Source organism: Carex rostrata, chromosome 21, assembly GCF_964058835.1.
Source record: "Carex rostrata chromosome 21, lpCarRost1.2, whole genome shotgun sequence".
NCBI classification, from domain to species: domain Eukaryota; kingdom Viridiplantae; phylum Streptophyta; class Magnoliopsida; order Poales; family Cyperaceae; genus Carex; species Carex rostrata.
In genome coordinates, this window is record NC_135938.1 from 4,611,398 (window position 1) to 4,634,603 (window position 23,206).

General features: G+C 34.5%; 3 protein-coding genes across 4 annotated transcripts; 1 reads left to right on the top strand and 2 right to left on the bottom strand.

Moving 5' to 3' along the window:
* Positions 1 to 160: 160 nt before the first annotated feature.
* Positions 161 to 5,446, bottom strand: IVD (isovaleryl-CoA-dehydrogenase). The gene is made up of 15 exons (XM_078322635.1): positions 5,162 to 5,446; positions 4,651 to 4,734; positions 4,510 to 4,567; positions 4,303 to 4,427; positions 4,161 to 4,205; positions 2,798 to 2,846; positions 2,575 to 2,684; positions 2,226 to 2,302; positions 2,003 to 2,053; positions 1,832 to 1,896; positions 1,141 to 1,295; positions 886 to 926; positions 725 to 779; positions 553 to 609; positions 161 to 466 (listed from the first exon to the last, which is right to left on the bottom strand). The coding sequence occupies exons 1-15, from the start codon at positions 5,270 to 5,272 to the stop codon at positions 320 to 322; spliced, it is 1,230 nt and encodes a 409-aa protein (XP_078178761.1). The 5' UTR covers positions 5,273 to 5,446; the 3' UTR covers positions 161 to 319.
* A 3,947-nt stretch (positions 5,447 to 9,393) lies between these two features.
* On the top strand, positions 9,394 to 11,924 carry LOC144573352 (uncharacterized). Of its 2 annotated transcripts, XR_013517934.1 has the most exons (5): positions 9,394 to 9,689; positions 9,837 to 9,935; positions 11,454 to 11,497; positions 11,594 to 11,690; positions 11,882 to 11,924. XR_013517934.1 is itself a non-coding variant. In XM_078323113.1 (4 exons), exons 1-4 carry the CDS (start codon positions 9,494 to 9,496, stop codon positions 11,612 to 11,614), a joined length of 360 nt encoding a protein of 119 aa, XP_078179239.1. In that variant the 5' UTR covers positions 9,394 to 9,493; the 3' UTR covers positions 11,615 to 11,817. The 2 variants fall into 2 exon arrangements, 1 of the variants encoding a protein (XP_078179239.1); XM_078323113.1 differs by lacking the exon at positions 11,882 to 11,924 and having other exon boundaries at positions 11,594 to 11,817.
* Positions 11,925 to 15,590: 3,666 nt separating this feature from the next.
* Positions 15,591 to 19,324, bottom strand: LOC144573287 (protein FAR1-RELATED SEQUENCE 5-like). The gene is made up of 3 exons (XM_078323030.1): positions 18,924 to 19,324; positions 15,981 to 18,273; positions 15,591 to 15,890 (listed from the first exon to the last, which is right to left on the bottom strand). The coding sequence occupies exons 2-3, from the start codon at positions 18,267 to 18,269 to the stop codon at positions 15,762 to 15,764; spliced, it is 2,418 nt and encodes an 805-aa protein (XP_078179156.1). The 5' UTR covers positions 18,270 to 18,273; positions 18,924 to 19,324; the 3' UTR covers positions 15,591 to 15,761.
* Positions 19,325 to 23,206: the final 3,882 nt, after the last annotated feature.

Here is a 23,206-nt window from a genome sequence, read left to right on the forward strand (position 1 = left end):
TTGAAAGTAAAACTAACGAGAAATGTTTTTCTGAGGTTGGTAAAATCTTAGGCCCAAAAAACCCAATTCGTAACCTATTAATGGGCTGACATGATTCATAAGCATTTAGGTTATGAGTAAAACCTCAATTGATCTCAACTTGATCTGATCATAACAGGTGATCCAAACCTATTATCTTGCCCCTTCTATACATGAGAGAATTAAGATCATTTTATTATTCAGCACAGTTCTGGGATTGCACATGCAATAAGGCACTCCCGTTTTGCAGTTTATGATTTACATTATAATTCCAATTGCCATTGAAGCAATAGTTGGCTACTCAATCCTCTTTGAACAGCTCACGGCCTATAATAATTCGCCTAACCTCACTTGTTCCAGCGCCAATTTCAAAGAGCTTCGCATCTCTCAAAAGACGACCTGTTGGGTACTCATTTATGTACCCATTGCCACCGAGACACTGGATTGCCTGTTACAATAGGTAGGCTTTGTTTCTCAGAGGAATGCTTGCTTCATTTTAAAAAGCTACATGTTGATATATATTTAAATAATTACCTGAAGGGCAACTTGTGTTGCCTTTTCAGCAGCTAAAAGAATTACCCCAGCACAATCCTTTAAAAGGGAAACAAAAAAGTTAAGATAAATCAGCCTTCTAAAAAACAATAATAGAAACGTTCAATTGAGAAAATATTATTTTGAAACAAACACAGGCAGAGGCAAGAGTTACCTTTCGGTCAACTATTCCGTTATCACAATCTCGTGCAACAGCATACACAAAAGCCCTGGAGGGCAAAAGATAAAAAAAAAAGCTCAAACACATAAGAGAAGTTCAAGATGCAATCATCTAATTTTGTAAGAAAAGTTGAAATGAATCAAATATAAGCTAACCTTGAAGATTGCAAAGAGGTGTACATATCTGCTAACTTCCCCTGAAATTGCACAATAAATAATGTAAATTTATCTTTCTTATATCCCCCCAGGTCAGTCCACAAATTAGACTGTTTAGGTATCCCATTTGGGTACAAAATCCTCATTATTAGTGCTATGCACAACTTAATTGCCTTTTCAATTTCTTGCATTGATGCTCAGTTGATACTGTTTATGTGCGGATTAATGCTAAATCAAGGATCAAATGTGTAGAACCTGAATAAACTGAAATTGGCCAATAGGTTGGCCAAATTGCTCTCTCTGTCGCACATATGGAACAGTAACATCAAGGCAAGCCTGCATGAGGCCAAGTGGGCCCGCTGCCAGAACAAGCCTCTCCAGATCAAGCCCTGACATCAACACATAAACTCCTACAAAGAGAGAACAATAGTGAATAACTTTCATATCAATATCATATATGGAGGTGAAATTCTGTTTTGTAGCATAGCAGAATAAGATATACCGAGGACAACCCTTGAAAAAGAACCGGAATATCATTTTAGCCCCTACAAACCACTGATACAGAATCATTGTGATTAAATTTTGGTAACCAACGTCATTACTTACCTACTTACTAAATCCAAAAGAACCTTTCATTCTTATAAATAAATATACTTCTCATATAAAAATCGCAAAATCTTGCATTTCTGTTCTTTCTAAAATGATTATATTTGGCCCAAAATTATTTCTTTTCTGACCAAAATTTTCTTGACAATGCAATTTCAGTATCAAATTTTGACGCATAGGTATGACACTGCCAACTTGCCACTGAAAGAATTAGATATTTTAATGATGCTTTACTGACATCCAATATATTTCACCCTGATGTATTTAACTTGTGTAATGCTACAAATGAAACTCAATAGGATCACAGAAAATTATAAATTTGATTAAAAAGAGTGCAAACCTTTCCCTTCCTCGCCTAAAACATTCTCTCCAGGCACAAAACAGTTCTCGAAAACAAGCTCACATCTGGAAATGTTGCCGGCAACAAATTAAAATCTGATCAAGTTTGATCCTTTAGGATAATAGGGGAATGGAGGGATGTATAACTATTTCAGAGAAAAAGATAACTCACGTGTCACTTCCCCTCATGCCGAGTTTATCTAACTTCTGTGCAGTGCTGAACCTGCATAATATAAATCACAAGATAAAGCATGTCAACATCTTTAATTATATCAATTCAAATGTTGTGTTTTCTCAATGAACCTCAAAATAAGGGGAAAAAATTTATGAGAAAAAGGAGAAAAAGAAATTATGAGAAAAAAATGAAGTTTGAAATATTTCTTTTGAGAACTTACCCTGGCATCCCTTTCTCAATGATGAATGCAGTTATTCCTTTAGCCCCAGCAGAAGGATCTGTTTTTGCGTACACAATCTGCTCAAAGGAAAATTAATTGGTGAGAGCACATCAAACAATTTGCATTAGAACTCTCCATCAAAAGAAAGCAGATAGAAATAAATTTGAATAAAAGAAAACAAAGATCGTAATCATTTTTAACCATTACCACTTTTAGCATGGGGGAAGATACTAGAAAGAAAGACGTGCCTCCTGATTTTACAGGGAGACAAATTTATGGCAAAACTAGAAGACTCTTGTAATTTAAGCATCAAACATAAAATTATTAGTATAATAGAAAAGCATAGTACCAGCGTCTGAGCAGATGGCCCATTGGTGCACCACATCTTATTACCATTAATTATGTACCCACCATCAACCTTATCAGCTTTACATTTCATACTGACAACATCAGAACCAGCTGAAACATGGAAATATTTCAGAAAAATAGAAACAGAAAGAAATCTGAATGACAAATGTGTCTTAAGAACTATGAAATAAATTGAAATATGAAACTCAATGAGTCCTGATTACCATTTGGTTCACTCATTGCCAATGCCCCTATGTGCTCCCCACTGATGAGCTTCACATAATAGTAAACTACATTATCATTACTGAAATGAACTAGAACATTAAATTTTGGTTTTTGCAGATTAAAACAAATGTTTTCTATTACATATCTCAATTTTTTGGTACATTTTCTATTCATTAGGAACAAGATCAGGGGCGGAACTTGGTTCATGCTGGGGGGTGCTAAGCTACCCCAACATTTTAAAATTCTTTTACCGGATATTGAACTTTAACTGATTTTCCTTTTTTCATATGTACTATAGCCCCCCCTATATATAATATATATCGTAAACTTAGAGGGGGCTGAAAGGAAAGTTTTTGAAGTCAAAATCACGGATGCTTCACTTCTTCATTTCCAATTGTGTGCCTTGATTTCCGAGTCGTGCTATGTGAAATAAAAAAATGTTACTTTCCAACTTGGAAAGGCAAACATACAAAGAAAACAAAATAAAGGTGTAACTGTGTGTGTGAGTGTCCAACGAAATAGATAAAAAGACAATCTCTATTTTCGTTCTCCAGTTCTCCACCGTTCAATCAACAGGCAACTAATTAAGTAGCAAAACTGAAAAAACAAGTGTCCAAATAAAAAATAAAAAAAGATTTTCATTGAGAAAAATTCATCTCTCGGTTGCAAACTTGCAACAGTGCTAAATTTACATCGTCACCTTTTAATATCAGTTCGTTTTTTTAGATTTAGATATGTGTTTATTTGCAAATTGTTAAATTATTATTAATTATAACTCAAATGAGATTATTATCGAATTTTATTTTTTAGAAAATCATATTTCAAAATTAAAGAAAAATATATGAATATTATGTTTTTAGTTTGATTTTGATAAACATGACACTTTATTGGTGTTAGTTATCTATTGTATATTTTTATGAAATCAAATAGTGAAAGATCTTATTAACTTATGTTATTTTGTATTTTATAAAAAAAAAAATAATGTTTAGCCCCCCCTATACTCAAATCCTAGTTCCGCCCCTGAACAAGGTCACCTCAAGGCTCAAGCAAAGAATGACTAAATTGGCCCTGGCTTCTTTGTATTAACTCAACAATTAATAAAATATGCAAGTCATTTTGGAAATTAACATTTCAATATGCTCTACTAGATTTTAAATTGTATATTGCCTAGTGAAAAATGCTTAGTGGACATGAGGGCAAAATGCTATACCATAATACCAAGCTAATGGATGCATGCCAGTTGCAAATATCACAACATGTTGCACAAAACTAGTAAATATGAGAATGTTTTGTGTTATAAGAAAGTATGTATCAAGCATTAAAAACACAACAGTAAATCTGATTATATATGCAGCAACGAACCTTTGGAAGATATTTTTCCTTCTGAGCAGGGTTTGCATTGCGCACCTACAAAAAAAAAAACATTGTCAAGTGTTTGTAACAATTTACTCAGAAATGTCGCCAAAAGGATAAATCGTGAACAAAATTCATAAGAGCCTTTTACCAATTGATTGATGCAGAGGTTTGAATGGGCCCCATAAGAAAGACCAACTGAGCCAGAAGCTCGGGAGATTTCCTCCATTGCTATGCAGTGGTACATGTATCCTAGACCCATTCCACCATACTCCTCTATTTTGTTCAGAGAAAACAAGAAAATTTAGCCAGTTACATTTGCAAACAATACAGTGAATTAACTTTATATTTTATTTACCAGGAGCAGTGATCCCATGGAGATTGAAATCTCCCATCAGCTTCCACAAATTGACTTCCTGGAAAATTGACAACATGTATGTAACTCTATTTGCATTTTGAAAAGTTCTTAGATCGACTGATCTGATTCCAATTATTTTACCTTTGGAAAATAATTGCTCAAATCAATCTTGGCTGCATGAGGAGCTATGTGCTCTTGTGCAAACTGATGAACACTTTCTTTAAACTACAAAGAAATAGTAGAAAACAAAACAAAAAAAAAAACATCAACAAAAATGCTATTAGGGAATAAGTTATAAATACACCATAAGTTAGGAAATTTGAAAATTTTAAGAAGAACCCGAGGAATTACTAATTTTATTTGCATCCCGTTTCTCTCAGTTTTCTATCTATCAGTTTCCCTTTCATAATGAAATCGGCCAGGTGTTGGGAAATTTAGTTAACCTAGCCTGACATCTGCACCTATTATTTTTCAAAGAAACATTGAAGACATGAATAATACAGCGCCTTTATGATCTCTACACTTGAAACCCAACCCCGCGAACCCAACCCCACGTATCGGCATATCGAAATACTAATCAAATCAAGCATGGACACATAAATTTCACAATCAGCTGTTAGCCTGTACCAAAGAGCGGACAAGAGAATCGAACCTGCTTTTGTGTATCATCGAAAAGAAGAGAAGTGGAGAAGCCCGCGCCACGACTCCATTGGCTTTGGAGATACGACGCCGCACGCCGGACCGGGAATGTAAGCCTCTGCATCCTCTCAATTTCGCTTCCTCCCCGTTTGGTTACGTGCGATATAGGTTTAATCGAAAGAGAATTTGATTTTGATTCGACGTGGCCCCGGAATTTACTGCAAGTACAGAGTGGCAGAGAGTAGAGTAGATAGAGACGAAGTTGGACTGACAATGGTCTGACGAGGCTGAGCTGGAGGAGATGAGCCCGTGTCCCCTCAGGTACCTGAGGTACAAATAATGCACGGTCCAGATTAATCCCAGCTGGGCCGAACTCAATCCGTAGCCAGTTGGGACTAGGGTGTGTGCTTTGAGATTCGTTCCACATGAAAAGAATGGTCCAGATTTATGGCTTGCACCTCAGGTACCTGGGGTGATACGGATTGGAGCTGGAGACGTATGGGCTCTTTTTGCCTGAGATGATAAACTCGGCAAAGTTGTCTAGATTTTTCTGTTACATCTTTCAAGTAAGATAACTTGTTACAAGTCACTGACTCATGTGTTTCGTGCTTAAGGTTAAGGAATCCACTCTGCGACCAGGAGAATTATCCGCTTGGAATCAGAAATTGAATTGTTTGGAATTTGGAAGCGTATGGGACTGTATCTCTCTTTAGTCTTTACATCGATTTTTTTTATTTATTTAAGAACCAGAAAAATAAGAATTACATATTTATTTTATAGTATATAATCTTGGAGTAAATTTTTTATATTTTATTTATAAAAAATTAAATTTATATGTACATAAATAGAAAGAGTATCTTGTTTCTAACAAATATAGAAAGATCAGATTTATCGAGTGCAATTCAATATTATGGATATGACTCAATGATTCCTATCCAATTCTAACATGATCAAATGTGGCAATTACGTTGAGATCGATTAAAAAATGGATAAAAAAACAATTCTACTGTCACATTTGATCATGTTAGATTTGAATAGGAAGTTAGAAACCATTGAATCATATTTATAATATTAGATTAGACTCAAAGAATATGACTATTTTTTTTGTATTTGTTGGAAACAAAACACTCTTTTTATTTTCGTATCACTGAATTTAATAATTTTAGAATAATTATTTATGTACCCGCGCTATACCCGGAATTAGAGGAATAATGTATTATGGTCCCCACTAATTATATTGTGTCAACTAATTATTATTCTAAAAAGATATTATATAGTCTCAACTAATTATTATTCTAAAATCCCAGCAACATCATTTTTCTATGGTCCCCACTAATTATATGGTCCCCTTTCAAAGTTCCGGCACTAATTCCGCATCAGCCTTTATCTAACAAAAATAGTTGATCTCATAAAAATAAATACTTTAGTGCATAGATATAAATACTTTCAATGCCTAGAAATTAATACTTTTAGTATCATATGTAAAAAATACTTAGATATTTATACTTTCGTAGATATAAATACTTAGAATATAAGATATTAGTACTTAGAAAAATAAGATATTAATACTTTGATGCGTAACTTGTTATGATAATCTCTTTTCGAGTTCTCCAATCATTCTCGCGTCAACTTTCCTCTAACAAACATAGTTGATATCATAGGTATAAACGCTTCAATGTATAAGTATAAATACTTTCAATATTTAGATATTAATACTTTCAGTCTCATATGTAAAAAAATACTTGCAAGTGTAGGTATAAATACTTGTACGGCGAGGTATTAACACTTGCGTGACGACGAACCTAAAAGTACATCATCATGGATCTCATTTGAAAGAGAAAATTGCATAAATATTAATACTTTAGAAAAAAATTCAAATTATGGAGTTTTTGTAGTTCCCGTAGGAAGTTATATTTATGCATTTAATTTTCGGTGGTCCCCGGGTACTGTGCGGGTACTATAGCGCGGTTATTGTTATCTTGGCGCTACATAATCTACGCAATAAATAATTGTTCACATCATAAGTATAAATACTTCCGTTCATAGGTATTAAGACTTTAGGAAAAAAAATTCGAATTGTGTAGTTTTTGCAATCCCCACGAGAAGTTATATTTTAACATTTAATTTAAGGTGGTCCCCCTACGGGTACAGTACGGGTACTATTATCAATTCTCATAATTTTATAGATAAAAAATTTCCACTCGTATTAGTTTAATTTTGATTAAATTTAGAGCGGTGCTTTTTAGTGTCATCAAATCTGGCCGAAATTTAAATTTTAGAGTCTGAGACCTTATTTCGGCTATTTGGGTTTTATCTGGGTTTTTTGGGGTAGTTTAGTGTATTTAGGTACTTCTGTATTTTTCCTTGTTAGTAACGCAATGAGCTTACAAGCCCTTTTTTCAAAACAATAAAAATTATATTCTAAATTATCTTTTATTTGAATAAACAAAACATCTGCTCCTTTGCATTTGGAGTCTTGTAGATAATATCAGTATTTCAGTATTTTCCTTCTCCATCACAACAATGGAGACATCCATTATTTTAATTTGGGCTTTCGTTGGTCTACATAGACCTCGGGTCCATCATATCCAAAAGAAATATAAATCATCTCTGAGCTAAAGAGAGGCCCTAGATTGAATTCGTATCCTCTGAGATATCTCAAACTTTGCGTGACTTTATGTAAAATCCCAACTGTTTAAATACGCTATGCACGAATCTCAAAGCACAAATAATACTGACCCCCTACATCACCCCCGAATAGGCACCGGACACGTCGGTCACGCAAAAGTTGAGATATCTCAGAGGATACGAACTCCCCTAGATTTGGGCGAGTTCAGATCCAGTGAAGTAACTCAAAAGTTGGATTTTAGATCGGGACTGTCCAATTCGAATCCATGATAATTCATCCAAAGTGGAGCGCACACATCCCGAGCAACAAATCCGAATCCTGAAGCAATCTCGAGCGACGGATTCGAATCGAACGGTCCCGATCTAAAATCCAAAAGTTGGGTTACTTTAGGGGACCGGAAGGGATTTGGGCTTTGTCACATCTTAGCATATGCCACTGTACAGATTTTCTGTGGCACCTAGAGGCGCAGCCACCGTGTGAAATTTCTGAGCATTGGTACTGTAAATGGGTAGAGAGTACTCCATTTGGATTTCCAAAATTAGCTGCTTCTTTTTTTCCCATTTTATAATGTTTTGACTCGTTGTATCTTATGCCTCTTTATTTAGAGCAGAATACAAAATTCTTTATAACATACTCCGCCATATCAAGAATTGATGTGACCAAGTCATCAGCGAAATTTACCGCTTTATGAGCGCTAGCAGGTGAAATCATCAGTAATTTACTAATTTGTAATAGGAATGATATGATGCCAGCCTGCCAGGAATCTCTAACAGAGATGATTTTGATTTATGAGAGATAAGTAACTTAAAATAATTTTCAATTGCAACGAGAACAAGCAATATTCTTTCTCTTTTTCCTCTTAATTCAGCTATTGATCCATTTCTAATCCTTAATCTTACCCTCTGTTTCAACACTCTTGTAAAATAGTAATGGAGAAACTATTTCAACCATAGCATAGATATGATCTCTATATTAAAATGTATTTGGAGACTAAATTTTATATTTTTTTGAATTTTTTTACTATTTATTAAGACACATTGAAAATCGCTGATCCGATGATCTAGTCTAGTTTTACTGTTTTGTTAAGCCACCATTAGATTAGCGATTTTCAAAGTGGCATAATAAATAGTAAAAAATTCAAAAAAAATGTAAAATTTGGCCTCCAAGCATATTTTAATATAGAAATCACATCTAATGGTTTGGATCGACTTTTTGGACTTTGAAAATTGAAAAATGACTTAGTTACACCGGACTTCAGGAACAATTGATTTAATATTAGCCAACCCCCTCTCTCTATCTATATATATATATATATATATATATATATATATTTTTTTTTTTTTTTGAAATCCTTCGCAGTGAGCCAGTGACTACAAATTTAATACTTTTTATATTAATTCTTTTTTCTTTTTGTTTTTTCGCATAGCAACAATTTTCTGATCCAAACACACTATCTAAGTGCGGTTGTTATCAGCTTTTTCTAAAGACGCAAGATACTGTTGGGTGGTCCCCACAAGCCTACCCGGTCCCGGTATGTCTCTTTAACCAAAAGAGGATAGGCCCAATCTACCAACTGCACTTCACATGGTTTCTGTACTGTGTTGTTGCATAGTGTTGTCAAACGCCACATTTCTTTCTGTTACTATAGCACACAGCTTCTGATTTCTGTCAGTATCAGGTCCCATTCTGGGGTCATAATATATTGCTGTTATTATTATGTCATTATGGCGAAAGGTTTGTTTTTGCAATGAAGGGATAGCTCATCTACTACATGCTATTTTTGCTTGTTTTGGAGAAAACAATTACAAACCAATAAAGAGGGGAAAAATAAATCTGGAGATGAGGTCTATTGGTGGCAAAGCTCTCATTCTCTTCTTTGTTCTTGCAATAGCTATGCCATTGATGTGTATTGGTTGGGTTTTAATCTCTCTGTTTCTTTCATTTGTTACTGTTGCTTATGTGTACTACCTCTTAGGATTTCATTTTTATTGAACCAGAACAATTAAGGTACAAATAGTTGAGCTTGATATTTTTACTAATCAGTGTTTTGTATTATCAGCAACGAGAGAAGATGTTTCAGAGCCAAATATATATCAAATAGATTACAACGGGCCACAGACACATGCTCTGCCGCCACCAGGATCAACCGTCGGTAAAGGTACCAACAAATTGTTCAATTTTGGTACTGTGTAGTTTGATCTGGTCATGGTATTTACCATAACGTACCAACGTACCGCTTCGGTGCTGGAACCAATGAAAATCAATATAAATTTTGAGTAATGGTGGTCACTACTGTGAATTTTTTAATGAAAAAGTGAAGAATGCAATCAAACCTGTTCAGTACTGTACACATCTTAGTCATCAGTTCAAATGTTCAAGTATCAGTAGATACTCCTCAATGCAATAAAGAAGTTTGCATCCTTGGTTTTGTGGTAACACATACATTTTCTTAAAATTTCTCCATTTGTTACCGGTAACAGTATTACAAAAGAAAAGGTTATAAAAGGGCGTTTCGATCGACTTTGAATGTGAATTTTTTTTTTAGTTTTAGTGGAGATCTGAACGTTTTGACCGACTTTGAATGTGAAATTTTTTTTGCCTCTCAATGTTTGATTTGTAATTCGGGTTAAATTTATAGTTAAAATTAAAATAAATTTCTTGAATTATAATTGGTAATTAGAATTATAGGTTAGAAAATAAAAAATTACAAGTCAGAGTATTGGAAAGTATAAGTTAAAGCATTGTTTTTTAGAGTACATAATTAGTTAACAGGTTTAAATCCGATTCGATATTTTTTTGCTCCCCGATGAAAATCCTGGGTCCGCCCCTGAATGCTAATATGATTATCTTTTGCCAAATTAATTAAAATACTAGCTCAAAATAAAAGGCTGATACATTGAAGTAGATCATATTTTACAGTAGGAATTCAGTCCCACTGTTACACCAATATTTCAATGGAAATTTACTTTTATTTATTTTACGTTGATATATTTGGTTGAAGCAAAACTAAACGAAAAAGAAAAACACAATTCAATGCGCAAACAGTTGAACATTAGCTCCAACAAACCTATTGCCTGATGATACTGGTTTCTGCCATTGATTTCACACATTTATCAGGAATCTTGCCAGATCCAAGCTCATGCCGAAATTTTTATTAATAAAAAATTAATTAATTAAATATCGATAATGGAGAACGAATTTGAGTTTTTTCGAGATTTAGGAAAAGCGTGGGACGTTATAGACTATCACGGCATGGAACAGTGCCAGTTCCTGCCAAAACAGTGCCAGTTTATAGCCAAAACAGTGTCAGTTCATGCCAAAACAGGGTTTGTTCCTGAAAGAAACTGAAGCCGAAACGGGTTGTTCCTGGTTGTGATCGTCTATAACGTTCAGATGACGTTATAAACTATCACGTTTTCCCTATATTTCAAAAAAACTCAAATCCGTTCTCCATTATCGATATTTATTTAAATAATTTCCTATTAATACAAATTTCGGAAGCTCATGTGATTTTATAAGTTGGTTAAAGCTAGACCTTTACTGGTTTACAACAAGAGATGTCTTTTTTTTATCCGTACTTAAACACATAAAGCTAATTAGTTGCTGAGATATGCTTTCATTAGACTCTAATCTGAAGTTCTTTTTTTATTTTTCACTTTCCATTTTTATTATTCAGGTTCTATGCCGAACCATTCCGGAGTAAAGAATACCGGAAAACAAGTAAGATTGTATTCTATTCTCATTCATATTTTCTTCATCCTTCATATTTTTTATATTGACTGTGGTTTCATTATTTCTTTGTGATTATGCTTATAGAAAAAGCCAATCCATGCATAAGTCTATTGGAATGACAAGCAAACAAAAAAAAGGAAAAGCGCAAGTAAAAAGTTAACTATTTCCTCAACAAATAGAGGTTGATTGCATGCCAATCTTCTATTCAGATTGTCATTATCTTTTTTGTATATTTCAATCAAATTCATTTTGGTTGTTGTTTTCTGCAAACAACAAAATATGGAGATATATAATTTTTGGTTTAACTTTTAAGTTATCAGAAAATTTAATATGCTCTTGCTCTCTAGAATTATTAATTGACTTCTCTGGCAGGTTAATTATTCGAGTTGATGAGGTGTTAGATATATGCATTTATTCTACGAGGAGCGATCGGATGACACTCTTTTTTGGTGATATCGTGCATTTTCAAAGTTTTCAAAGTCTAAAAAGTCGATCCAAACCATTCAATATGATGAATATATTAAAATGTGCCTGCAAATCAAATTTTTTACATTTTTTTGAATTTTTTTACAAAATCGTTTTTTTTCAGATCATTGAATTTTTGTACCCATCTTAATAAATAGTAAAAAAAAATGTAAAATTTGATTTGCAAGCATATTTTAATATATCCATCATATTAAACGGTTTAAGTTAACTGTTTGAACTTTGAAAATGCACGATGTCATCTGATGTCACCAAAAAAGATGTGATCCGATCCCTCCTCTTATTCTACATTTACATGTCAAAACGATGCTTAACTGCTAAATTAGTTGCATTTACAATAATCAGTGGGGGCTCAATTTCAAATTATATAGCCATCAAAACTAACATAGATTCTCTCTCTATATGATCAATTACATTCTTGTTACTTTTTTGCACTAAATAAAAATGATATGTCAAATATTAAACACACTAGAACAAATTTAAAACCTGTTGTGTATGTCACTTTATAATTTTAATCAATGCGTGCTTTATTTGACATCATATAATCACCAAAAAATACATAAATAGTTTCAATAATATTATTTAGTTTATTATGTTAAATAATATAGTTATGAAATTTTGCTGATACAAATTATCGAGAATGCATTTACAATCATAAAATAAAAGATTAACTATTTTTAGATATCTTAATTAAGTAACCAAAATAGACAAATCGTAATACCATAATCAGGTGCCTAAGTTTAAAGATATGGATATAATCTTAATTAATATGTTGAAATATAAACATAGAAAAAAAAACTTATAATAGCTATTTGTTAGAAAATATATATCTTACAATAAAAAAATCGATAACAATAAATAGAGATTTTTTTTTTCATGATTTTATAATTAGAACAGAGAGGGAGTACTACAATTTTACAAAAGAATATGAAAATAGCATAAGATGGGAAAAAAGAAAATAAAAGTAATTAACGATCATGTGTGAGACATGTTTAAAATTCAAATAGAGAATTTTTTGTAGACATTAAATAGTTTGATGACTTAATTTTTAATATTTAATTAAAAGAGAGAGACTAACAATAGCATTTTATTTAAATGCGAATACACATTGATTTCTTTAATGCTGCAAAAATTATCAGTTATTTCTGGATGTTTCTGAATGGTTCAAATATTTCTTTCTTTTAGAAAAGCATGTAATATACTAATATATATGAAAATTATTTCAAATTTAAAATATCCACCATCAAAAAAGTTTATCAGAAATCAAATAGTAAACAATATGTAATTATAAGTTAATTTATAACTTGAAATAGGAAATAATTATGTTTTTTTTTTGTTTTTTTATTGCAGCTGATCGAATAGCTTACGTACAGGACAATTGACAGTTAACATATATATAGTTACAGCTGCCTAGTGCAGCTGATTAGAACACCTACTCTTCTACGGGAGAACGTGAGTTCGAACCCTGCTAAAAGCAGGAAAAAATGTGTGTTGTCTATGGACTATAATAAAAAAGAAAAAAAAAAGACAGTTTAACGTATATACCGCACACCACACACACACACACATATATATACATGCTTGACCGCATGCCGCATATATACCTAGGGGTGCAAGGATCGGATAGTGGTAAAATCATATCCGCATCCTTTTTAATTTTCGGATACGGATCGGATATTAGATGGATACATACAAATACAGATCGGATATCCATAGATATATATATATATATATATATAGAGTATGGCTAACATGCTTCCTCTAGAACTTCAGCAATATGCTTCTAACACTTTAAACCGTCGGATTCGTTATTAGATTCGTGCTGGATGATCTGAAAATGTGCGGAACGGAGAGCGCTAACGGACCCCGTTATCTTTGCAGCAAAATCCAAAATGGTCTTTTAGGTTTCTCCGCTTCTGTTTTTCTCCCTTGGGTTTCTCTCTCTTCTACTCCAGCTGCCGCTCTTGCTCTCCCTCCGCGGCTCTCTTTGCTCGTGCTCCCACCTGCACGGCTCCATCTCTCTCTGTGCGCGCACCCATCTCCTCTGCTCTTGAACCACTGAAGGTATATTTCGTCTCGCGAGCGTTCGACCGATTCCAGTCCGTGGACTCGCGTAGCCCTCGCTGTCCTCTCTCTCCATCCCTTGGTAAGGTCGTCGTCTCTCTCTCTCTCTCTATCTGAGTAATCTACTGAAATGTGAAAACCTAGATATGATTTTCCTCTTTAATTCAATTGCAAGCCAGATTAGTTGAAAATAGTAATAATTATGTGCATAATTGAGAGCTCATTTATTATTGCAAAATTAAGACCAATTTGGTCTCTATCTACAAAATTGGTTCGCACCTCACAGCCAAATTAAGAGTATTTTGGCCTTTATCTCAGTTTTGGTTCTTTCTTTAATTATTTGAAATATAGGGAACTTGGTTATTATTGAAAAATTGGGAGCTCAGTTTTACTCTCTATTCGAATTTTACTCACTGCTGTGTGACAGATTTGCACAAAATGGGTTAGCGTCTCTCTCTCTATGCCAATTTTGTGCGTTTGAATACTTTAATTTTGTGTTAAAATGCTGGTTAAAATGGGCAATCATATTCCTAGTGCAAGGGTATTTATTGCATTTTTTGCATTGCTTTTTTTTAATTACTTTTTAGTAAATAGATGCTTATTCTGAAAATTAAGAGGTATAGCTAAAGTTATTTGTATAGTTTCGAGTAAAATTGGTTATATGAAAATTTTGCTATGGGAAATTGGATGCTGCTGATATGTGTAACTGTATTTTTTTACTCTTTTTTTTGTTTCTTTTCCTTTTTATAATGAGACTAGGGTTGTAATTTTTTATATTGTTTATGCAAAGAAATAGAAACAGGTTATTGTGGTGTATGTTTTTCATGTATTGTTGTTATGCTTGATGAAAAAAGAAATTGGTGTTTGTTGTTTCAACTCTTGCTGCTTGTTGTTTATGCAAAGAAAAATCAAATGGATGCTTGTTAGAAGAGGCGCTAGGAAGAGGAGATGAGAGGCACAAGGAAGAGGCAGAGCTTATTAGAACATCTTGTAATTTATTTGTACAAAAACTTGTAAATTAATTTATGCAATGGCTATATGTACAACTGGAAGCAAAGATGAAATAATAAATGCTTTTGACAGTATGTTTCTCTTCAATTGTAATTTTTATACATGGTACTAATTCTGCAGAACAACACCATTGAAAATTACAATAGCAAAACAACAAAAGTACCAATTATGCATCAATTCCATTATTTCAAAATATTAAAAGACATTATGTATTCTGATACAACAAATCAAAATACACAATTATGAAAGCCGATATTTGTACTCTTACTTGATCAAAGAATGAGTGCTCACATAAATTTCCAACATAAATTTCATATATATATAACAAACGAGCTCGCCTTGATTCTTATTACACTTACCTATACGAGATCACCTAATTTTTCAGCAAAGCACATTTCAATTTAACCCAATTTCATTCAAACTAGTTTAAACGGACACCAGACAGTATAAATGAGCAAGTAACGTAAAGCCATTTCAGCACAAGGTATATGCATACAAAGTCTCACATTCAACAATTTCAACATAAATTGAACAAAACAATACATTTCCAACATAAATTTGCATCATAAATTTCCATAACAGCACACTACTATGTCTCAAAATAGTCTCAAAACATATTATATTTAATATCCTTGACAAAAAGTAAGCACTAGTTACTACATTAAACAAAATCCTAAATCATCGATCATCTTCTTCATTCTTCACTATCATATGAATTATCGCCTTCAATGTAATCTGCATTGTCGTCCTCATTGTAATCTTCTTCTTCACTCGCAGACAGTTCTTGTGCTTGACCCAACCCTAATTTCTCATCATTTTTTTTCTACCAAAAAAGAAGACAGTAATGCATGTTACAAAAAGCAAACATAATTGGCATAAGCTGAAATTGAAGTTTTTTGTTAAATTATTATACCTTTGGACAATTTCTCATGTTGTGGCCTTCCTTTCTATGACAGTAGCTACAAGTGCGCATTTTCTTGGCATCTTTTACTTCAATCGGACGTTTGAATCTTTCTGGTCTTCTTTTGCCTTTACAATGTGAGACCGGTGGATCATGAAACTTAAGAGATTGTGATGCTTCACAGCTAGACAATTCTTTTCTTTGTGTAGGAGTATCTCGGGAAATTCTTTGATTGCTTTTTGTTGCATCACCTACGAGCTCATCCAATTTTGTACAAACCATTTCATACGTCGCATGATCTTTGAGTGCCTCCTTAGAAAGTATTTGCCATCGTTGGGTTAGGGCATTAAGCATGACAGAATCTAGGTTTATGCCTTCTATGCTTCTATCATTTGTACCTCTCTTTATGCTTGCATTAGCATCACGGGTCCATCTTTTTAAGATGTAGTGTTTAGGAAGGAATGGCTCCATTGATGTTAATCGCATCACCTCTAGTGCATGTGAACATAAAACACCCTTAAATAGAAACATTTTGCAATCGCAATCAGCCTTGCCATTTGCTTTGTCTATGCAAACCATGCGATTCGGTTTATACCATTTGTATTTTGCCTTTGCCTTTGCTGGACGTACTTCATATAGCTTGTCCTTCTCCACCTCATGAATCCGCAACCCTCCACATTTCTTTAATTCTGCCTTAAAATGAGAGAACATGTTGCGAGTGTACACTCGTCGCGCTTCAGCCTCTATTGGATCGGTAGTCGACAATTGTGGGACCTCATTCAATGTTCGAATGTCCTCATCACTCTCTCTCTCGTAGACACCTTGAACCATCTTTTCAAACTTTGTTGCAAAATCGTACAAAGAAGTATTGGAGTCCATCCAGATCTTTGTTACGGCATTAATGCTCTCACTTCGTTGTGTAGTTGACATCCCAGCACAAAAAGTCTCACGAAAATAAGCAGGGGCCCATTCGGCACGTTTGTCGAACATCACTTTTAGGTGCTTGTTACCCTCCATTTTATATTTCTTAACAAAAGCAATCCAATTTGCTTCAAAGTCTTCAATCGACCAGCTATAAGTAATGAGATCAGAAAATTCATCTTTGAAGCCATTTACCACCCCATAGATCACCCCCAAGTGCTCCTTAGCCTTAATCATCACATGCCACAAACAACACCTATGAATAGTGTCAACACCAAACACTTTCTCTATCGCTGCCTTCATCGATGGGCATTGGTCTGTGAATATGGACTTTGGCTTCCTACCACCCATCGCTTGCAACCATGTAGTAAACAACCAATAAAAAGTTGTCTTCTTCTCATCTCTAATTAAGGCACAACCAAAAAATATTGATTGCCGGTGATGGTTAACACCAATGAAAGGTCCCATGGGCATACTATACTTGTTGGTCTGGTAGGTTGTATCAAACACGATAACATCACCGAACTCTTGATATGCCCTTCTCGACCGACCATCTACCCAGAATATGTTTCTCACAGCCTTATCCTCATCGGGCTCTATATCGAATAAAAAATCGGGATCATCTTGTTGCCTTCGCCTGAAGTAGTCAATCAACGCATTCGCATCCACCCCTACCAATTTTTTCTTCGCCTTCCCAATTTGGTTGTTCACATCTTTTTTACTGTAATGAAGGTTCTCTCTGCCTCCTGCCTTCGCTGCTAGATACTCCCTAATTTTGGCAGTTCCAACATTTTGCTCATTTAGTAACTCAATATCTACCCTCTCTTTCATAGAAATTTGTTTGTGCGAACGAAGGTGTCGCTTCTTCGAAGGAGTGTTTTGAACAAATGCATGGTTATGTTCCTTGTAGAAAGTTGATACCCTCCATTTCCCATCCTCATGCAACCTCACGGTGCACGAAGCCTTGCAACCACATCGATGAAGAGATGTTTGCTTTTCAGGTGTTTTCACAATTGTATCACTAACCGACTCCAATGGCTCTTCCATTTGCCTCTTTTTTCCTTTAGCAAACCCTTGTTTGGAACAAACCAGCCTAACTGAAGTTATTACCCCTTTCACATTCTTGTTGAAGGTATTCATACGGATACTAAATCCAGTTATGAAGCCATATGTGTTGTAAAAATCATAAGCCATTTGTTTACTAGAGAATTCCATGCCTACATAAGGTTCCATGCTTCCCTCTTCTAAAGGAACGACAGATTCCATAAGGTTACACACTTCTCGGTCTCCCCACTCATCCGCTTCAGGTACGACAGATTCTAATGTGTCCATTAAATGTTCTTCCAAATCAGTCATCTCATCTACCTCTAAAGCATCCATTTATCTACAAAAGAAATGATCTAATAAGCATAATTAAACAATTATTTAATTGCTGCAAAAAGAACACCAGAAATTGGAAAAAAATATGAAAAATTGGACCAATTTAAATAGAAAGAATACAAATCTGTTTGTAAACAGCAAGCATAAAAACATACAAATAAATCTGTTCAAATTTTGGGAGAGCAACAAGTGAATTTTCAATTAATCAAAGGTTCAGCACATGAGGAAAATAATATCGTGAATTGGTTAATGGTTCCAATTTCAATGCATATGGTACATATCAATTTTAAATTTTAATTGAAGATCAAACTTAACCAAATTAGCATATCAGAAAGCTACAGCCACGAAATCTCATAACACATGGAAATTAATTTTAATAAAGAAAAGATAATTTAACTGAAATAGATTTTTTTTTGGTAGGATTGTACTGCTAAGTTAGTTTTTTTTTTTGGATCAATTTTTCCATCAATAACATAGTTCTCTGACTGATTGAATAAAAATGAATTAGAGACATTTATAATAAGAGGTGCGACTCTAAAAGAGGCATTTCGATTTTTGTAAAATTATGGCTTTATTCAGATTTTTCTAAACAAAATTGAGGTGCGATTCTTAAAGAGGCGTTAATAATTTGAAGAATTTCCAAAAAAAGGTTACCTTGATTTTGATTCAGAGGTGCGATTTGAGGAAGAGACGGCAGACAGGAGGCGGGCTGTGAGCGATTGAGGCGCGAGGAAGAGGATCGACGAGAGTAGTGCGAAGTGATGCTGAGGCTGTGTGCGGCAAGATTCCAGGGCAAGGTCACCAGTTTGAACGAGAGAGAGAGAGATTTCGAACGACAGGGAGAGTCGAACGAAAAGACAAGGCGGGAGGAGGGAGTCAATTCACTGAACCAAACCTAGTTTATCTAACGGAGCGACTTTTTAATTTCCTCCGTTATATCAAATTTGATCAGCGCTTGATGAAAAAGTGAATCTAAAAGGAAATCCAACGATCCAGACAGTTAGAAGCATATTGCTGAAGTTCTAGAGGAAGCATGTTAGCCATACTCTATATATATATATATATATATAGAGTAATGCTACGCTACTTCGCGAATTAAAAGTGTTGTTTTAATTCGCGCTCATATCTCTAGTTTTGAAGGCCAAATAGCCGATCCAAACCGTTAGATGTTTAATCTATATTAAAATGTGCTTGGAGACCAAATTTTACATTTTTTGGAATTTGTTTACTATTTATTAAGATGGTTTGAAAATTGTTGTTTTTATTAAAATTCTGCACCATTAAAAAACAGCGATTTTCAAACCATCTTAATAAATAGTAAAAAAATTTCAAAAAATGTAAAATTTGGTCTCCAAGCACATTTTAATATAGATTAAACATCTAACGGTTTGGATCGGCTATTTGGACTTCGAAACTAGAGATATGAGCGCGAATTAAAACAACCTGTTTAATTCGCGAAGTAGCGTAGCCTTACTCATATATATATATATATATATAAATATTTTCATAATTATTGGTAACTATATGGTATATATCTACTATTCGGATACGGATAATTAAAATTCAAAACTATATCCGTATCCGCACGGATATTCAGATATTGGATATCCGTATCTAATTTTCGGATACGGATGCGAATACAGTCAGATAATATCCAACCCGTTTGCACCCCTATATATACCACATGCATGTATTAATTGACCGCATGGGGGCCGTATATATACCGCATATGTTCGTGCAGACCCATGCAGCCATGCCATATAAAAAATACAAGTATATATAATATTAAGGGACTTAAAATACATCTGCGGCTGCACACGTACTCCTTCCATATATATGCATCATAAAAACATTGGTTCCCCCATGTATGTCCTCTCCAATTTAAAATAATTTTAACTTAACAAGACATGGAGCTTTGCTTGCAAAGAGATGAAGCCAAGTAATTCTAGTATGATGTTTTTGTAGTTTGCAGATGCTATTATACCGTAAGCTACGTACTACATGTCTACATGTATAGCTTATACTAGTGGAAAAACAGAAATCAGGATCGGCTTATCTGGATCGGGTGTACTGACCAACCGATACTAATACCTACCTGAATCGGTTCTATCACTAAAACCGATACTAAAAGCTAATGAAAGCACAGCACATGCACTATCAGCATCGGTTCTAAGTTTAGAACCGATTCTGATTGTAAAGTATCAGCATTGGTTCTAAGCTTAGAACCGATGCTGATAGTTCTTATTTAGCTTTATCCCGAAGTCTGATTCTTCACAGAATCATTTTTCTTTCTTCTTCCTCCATTGCTTGGCGCAGCAGCTATCTTACTGGGCATTGATCAGCTATCTCACTCTTCGTTCTCAGGTTCATTAATTGATTAATCATCTCTTTTCTCAAGTTTGATGTTAGATCTAGCACAATTTAGGTTCTAATTCGGCCCATTTTATAAACCCTAATCTATCTTTTAGGTTTTAATACATTTTTATATTTTAAGATTTTCTTTATATGTGAAGATGAGCAAATTCATGATATATATGAATTTTTGATATAACTATATTTGCACATGCATGCTATATTTGAGCTTTTGATATATACCCATATATACCCTAGCATGCATCATATATATGTTATATAGTATTTGGCTAATATGCTATGGGTTGCATAGAGGCCTCCCGTGCTACGGCTCAATATTTGAGTTTTCAAAATACTCACGGTCGATCCGAACCGTTTATCTTGTTCTCCGTATTAATATGTGTTTGGAGACCAAATTTGACATTTTTTGGAAATTGTTTACTATTTTTTTATGGTCCATATTTGTCTGAAAAACAACGATTTTCAATAAATCTAAAAAAATAGTTAAAAATTTCCAAAAAATGTAAAATTTGGTCTCCAAACACATATTAATACGGAGAACAAGATAAACGGTTCGGATCGACCGTGAGTATTTTGAAAACTCAAATATTGAGCCGTAGCACGGGAGGCCTCTATGCAACCCATATATAGCATCGTAGCCAAGTCCATGTTATATATATATATACATCTCTTATTTAGGTTCCGATGGTTTAATTTTGTAGTTTGGCTATTATTGAGAGATTTGGTGCAGCGATCTTCATCTCACTCGGTACGGCATCTAAAAAAGTTGTAAGTACCACATAAAACTCATGTTTAATTAGTTTTGTGCATAAATGTGTATTTCGATAGCTAGACTAAATAGATTTGTAGTAAGTATGTAGCTAGAGTATTGTCTTGAGAGCCAAAACCGCATGATTAATGCCTTTAAGTCATGATACCCGTTCAAAATTAATCCATTAGAGATTAATTTTGAATAGTCCCCGTTTTGGGACTGCTCTTTGAATACTTTGTCTCAATTAGGATGTGACCACTTGTTAGTCGTGTTTTAGTATTTAAGAAAATTTCGGCAGCATTTCTCCTTATTAGTTCCCCGAATACTCGGGGAACTAAGGGGAAATGCTGCCGAAATTTTCTTAAATACTAAAACACGACTACCAAGTGGTCACTACTGAGACGAAGTATTCAAAGAGTGGGATAGGATGGTAACCAGGCCCCATGTAAGCCTTACTGTGAATATAATTTAGTACCCCAAGCTTGTTCTAAATTAATCGTGTTCTACTATAATTGCAGATGGACCGCAGTTGGATGTACGAAGCATCACGTCTATCGGATGAATATACGACAGGTGTCGAGGAATTTATCAGAGTTGCTATGGAAGATATGGCGAATAAGGGGAGTACAATGATGTCGTGTCCTTGTCGTGATTGTAACAATGGTAAAAAATTTTCCAACTCGAACCAAGTGAGGAGCCATTTAATCCGTCGTGGATTCAAGCAAGGATATAAGTGTTGGATATGGCATGGTGAGAGTTTTCCAACCGACATAGGTACTGGTACTGAGCATCAGGAATACCATACCGTTGGGGATGAGGGGAATGACTTACGGGGATTGGAAACCGACGTAGGTACTCGTACTGAGCAACAGGAGTATCATACCGAAGAAAATGATGATATAGTGGTAGATAAATGTGATAATTTTGATCAAATGTTACGTGATATAGAAGAGGATTTTGATAATGATAAGCAGTATTGTTTGTTTGAGAATTTGTACGAAGACTCTAATAAGGAATTGTATCCTGGTTGTTCTAAATTTTCAAAATTGAAAGGTGTATTAAAATTGTATAACCTTAAAGCATCTAACGGTTGGAGTGATAGAAGTTTTACTGAGCTATTACAAACTTTAAAAGAAATGCTTCCGGAAGGAAATGAGATACCACCCAATATTTACGAAGCGAAGAAAATATTGTGCCCAGTTGATTTGGGAGTTCAAAGAATACACGCGTGCCCAAATGATTGTATATTATATCGAAATGAGTATGAAGACCTTCACGAGTGTCCAAAATGTGGTGCATCACGTTACAAACCAAAGCAGATTGCCAGTGATAAAAGTGATGATTGTAAACCGAATAAAGGACCTCCTGCAAAAGCATTGTGGTACCTCCCCGTAAAACCGAGATTCAAACGTTTGTTCTCAAATGCTAAATATGCAAAATTACTGCGTTGGCATGCCGAAAACCGGAAGAAAGACGGGAAATTACGGCACCCCGCTGATTCTCCCCAGTGGAGGAATATTGACAGAGAGTTTTCTGAATTCGGACGTGACCCTAGAAATCTAAAGCTTGGGCTGAGTGCAGATGGAATAAATCCGCACAGTAGCATGAGCAACAAGCATAGCAGTTGGCCGGTTTTATTGTGCATTTATAATCTTCCGCCTTGGTTATGTATGAAGCGCAAATACATCATGTTGACCTTGCTCATATCAGGACCCAAACAGCACGGGAACGACATAGATGTATATCTAGCGCCATTGATTGAGGATTTAAAAGAATTATGGCAACCCGGAGTGCAAATGTATGATGCATACAG

Bases quoted from the DNA above. Each gene is read 5' to 3' on its own strand.
- IVD (XM_078322635.1), bottom strand. From the start codon at position 5,272: ATGCAGAGGCTTACATTCCCGGTCCGGCGTGCGGCGTCGTATCTCCAA. The intron at 2,054-2,225 runs GTAAGTTCTCAA...TATATTATGCAG, and splicing joins ATTGAGAAAGGGATGCCAGG to GTTCAGCACTGCACAGAAGT. The intron at 1,296-1,831 runs GTTTGCACTCTT...CTCTCTTTGTAG, and splicing joins TTTAGGCGAGGAAGGGAAAG to GAGTTTATGTGTTGATGTCA.
- LOC144573352 (XM_078323113.1), top strand. From the start codon at position 9,494: ATGTCATTATGGCGAAAGGTTTGTTTTTGCAATGAAGGGATAGCTCAT. The intron at 9,690-9,836 runs GTTGGGTTTTAA...TTGTATTATCAG, and splicing joins TATGCCATTGATGTGTATTG to CAACGAGAGAAGATGTTTCA. The intron at 9,936-11,453 runs GTACCAACAAAT...TTTATTATTCAG, and splicing joins AGGATCAACCGTCGGTAAAG to GTTCTATGCCGAACCATTCC.
- LOC144573287 (XM_078323030.1), bottom strand. From the start codon at position 18,269: ATGGATGCTTTAGAGGTAGATGAGATGACTGATTTGGAAGAACATTTA. The intron at 15,891-15,980 runs GTATAATAATTT...CTTTTTTGGTAG, and splicing joins ACATGAGAAATTGTCCAAAG to AAAAAAAATGATGAGAAATT.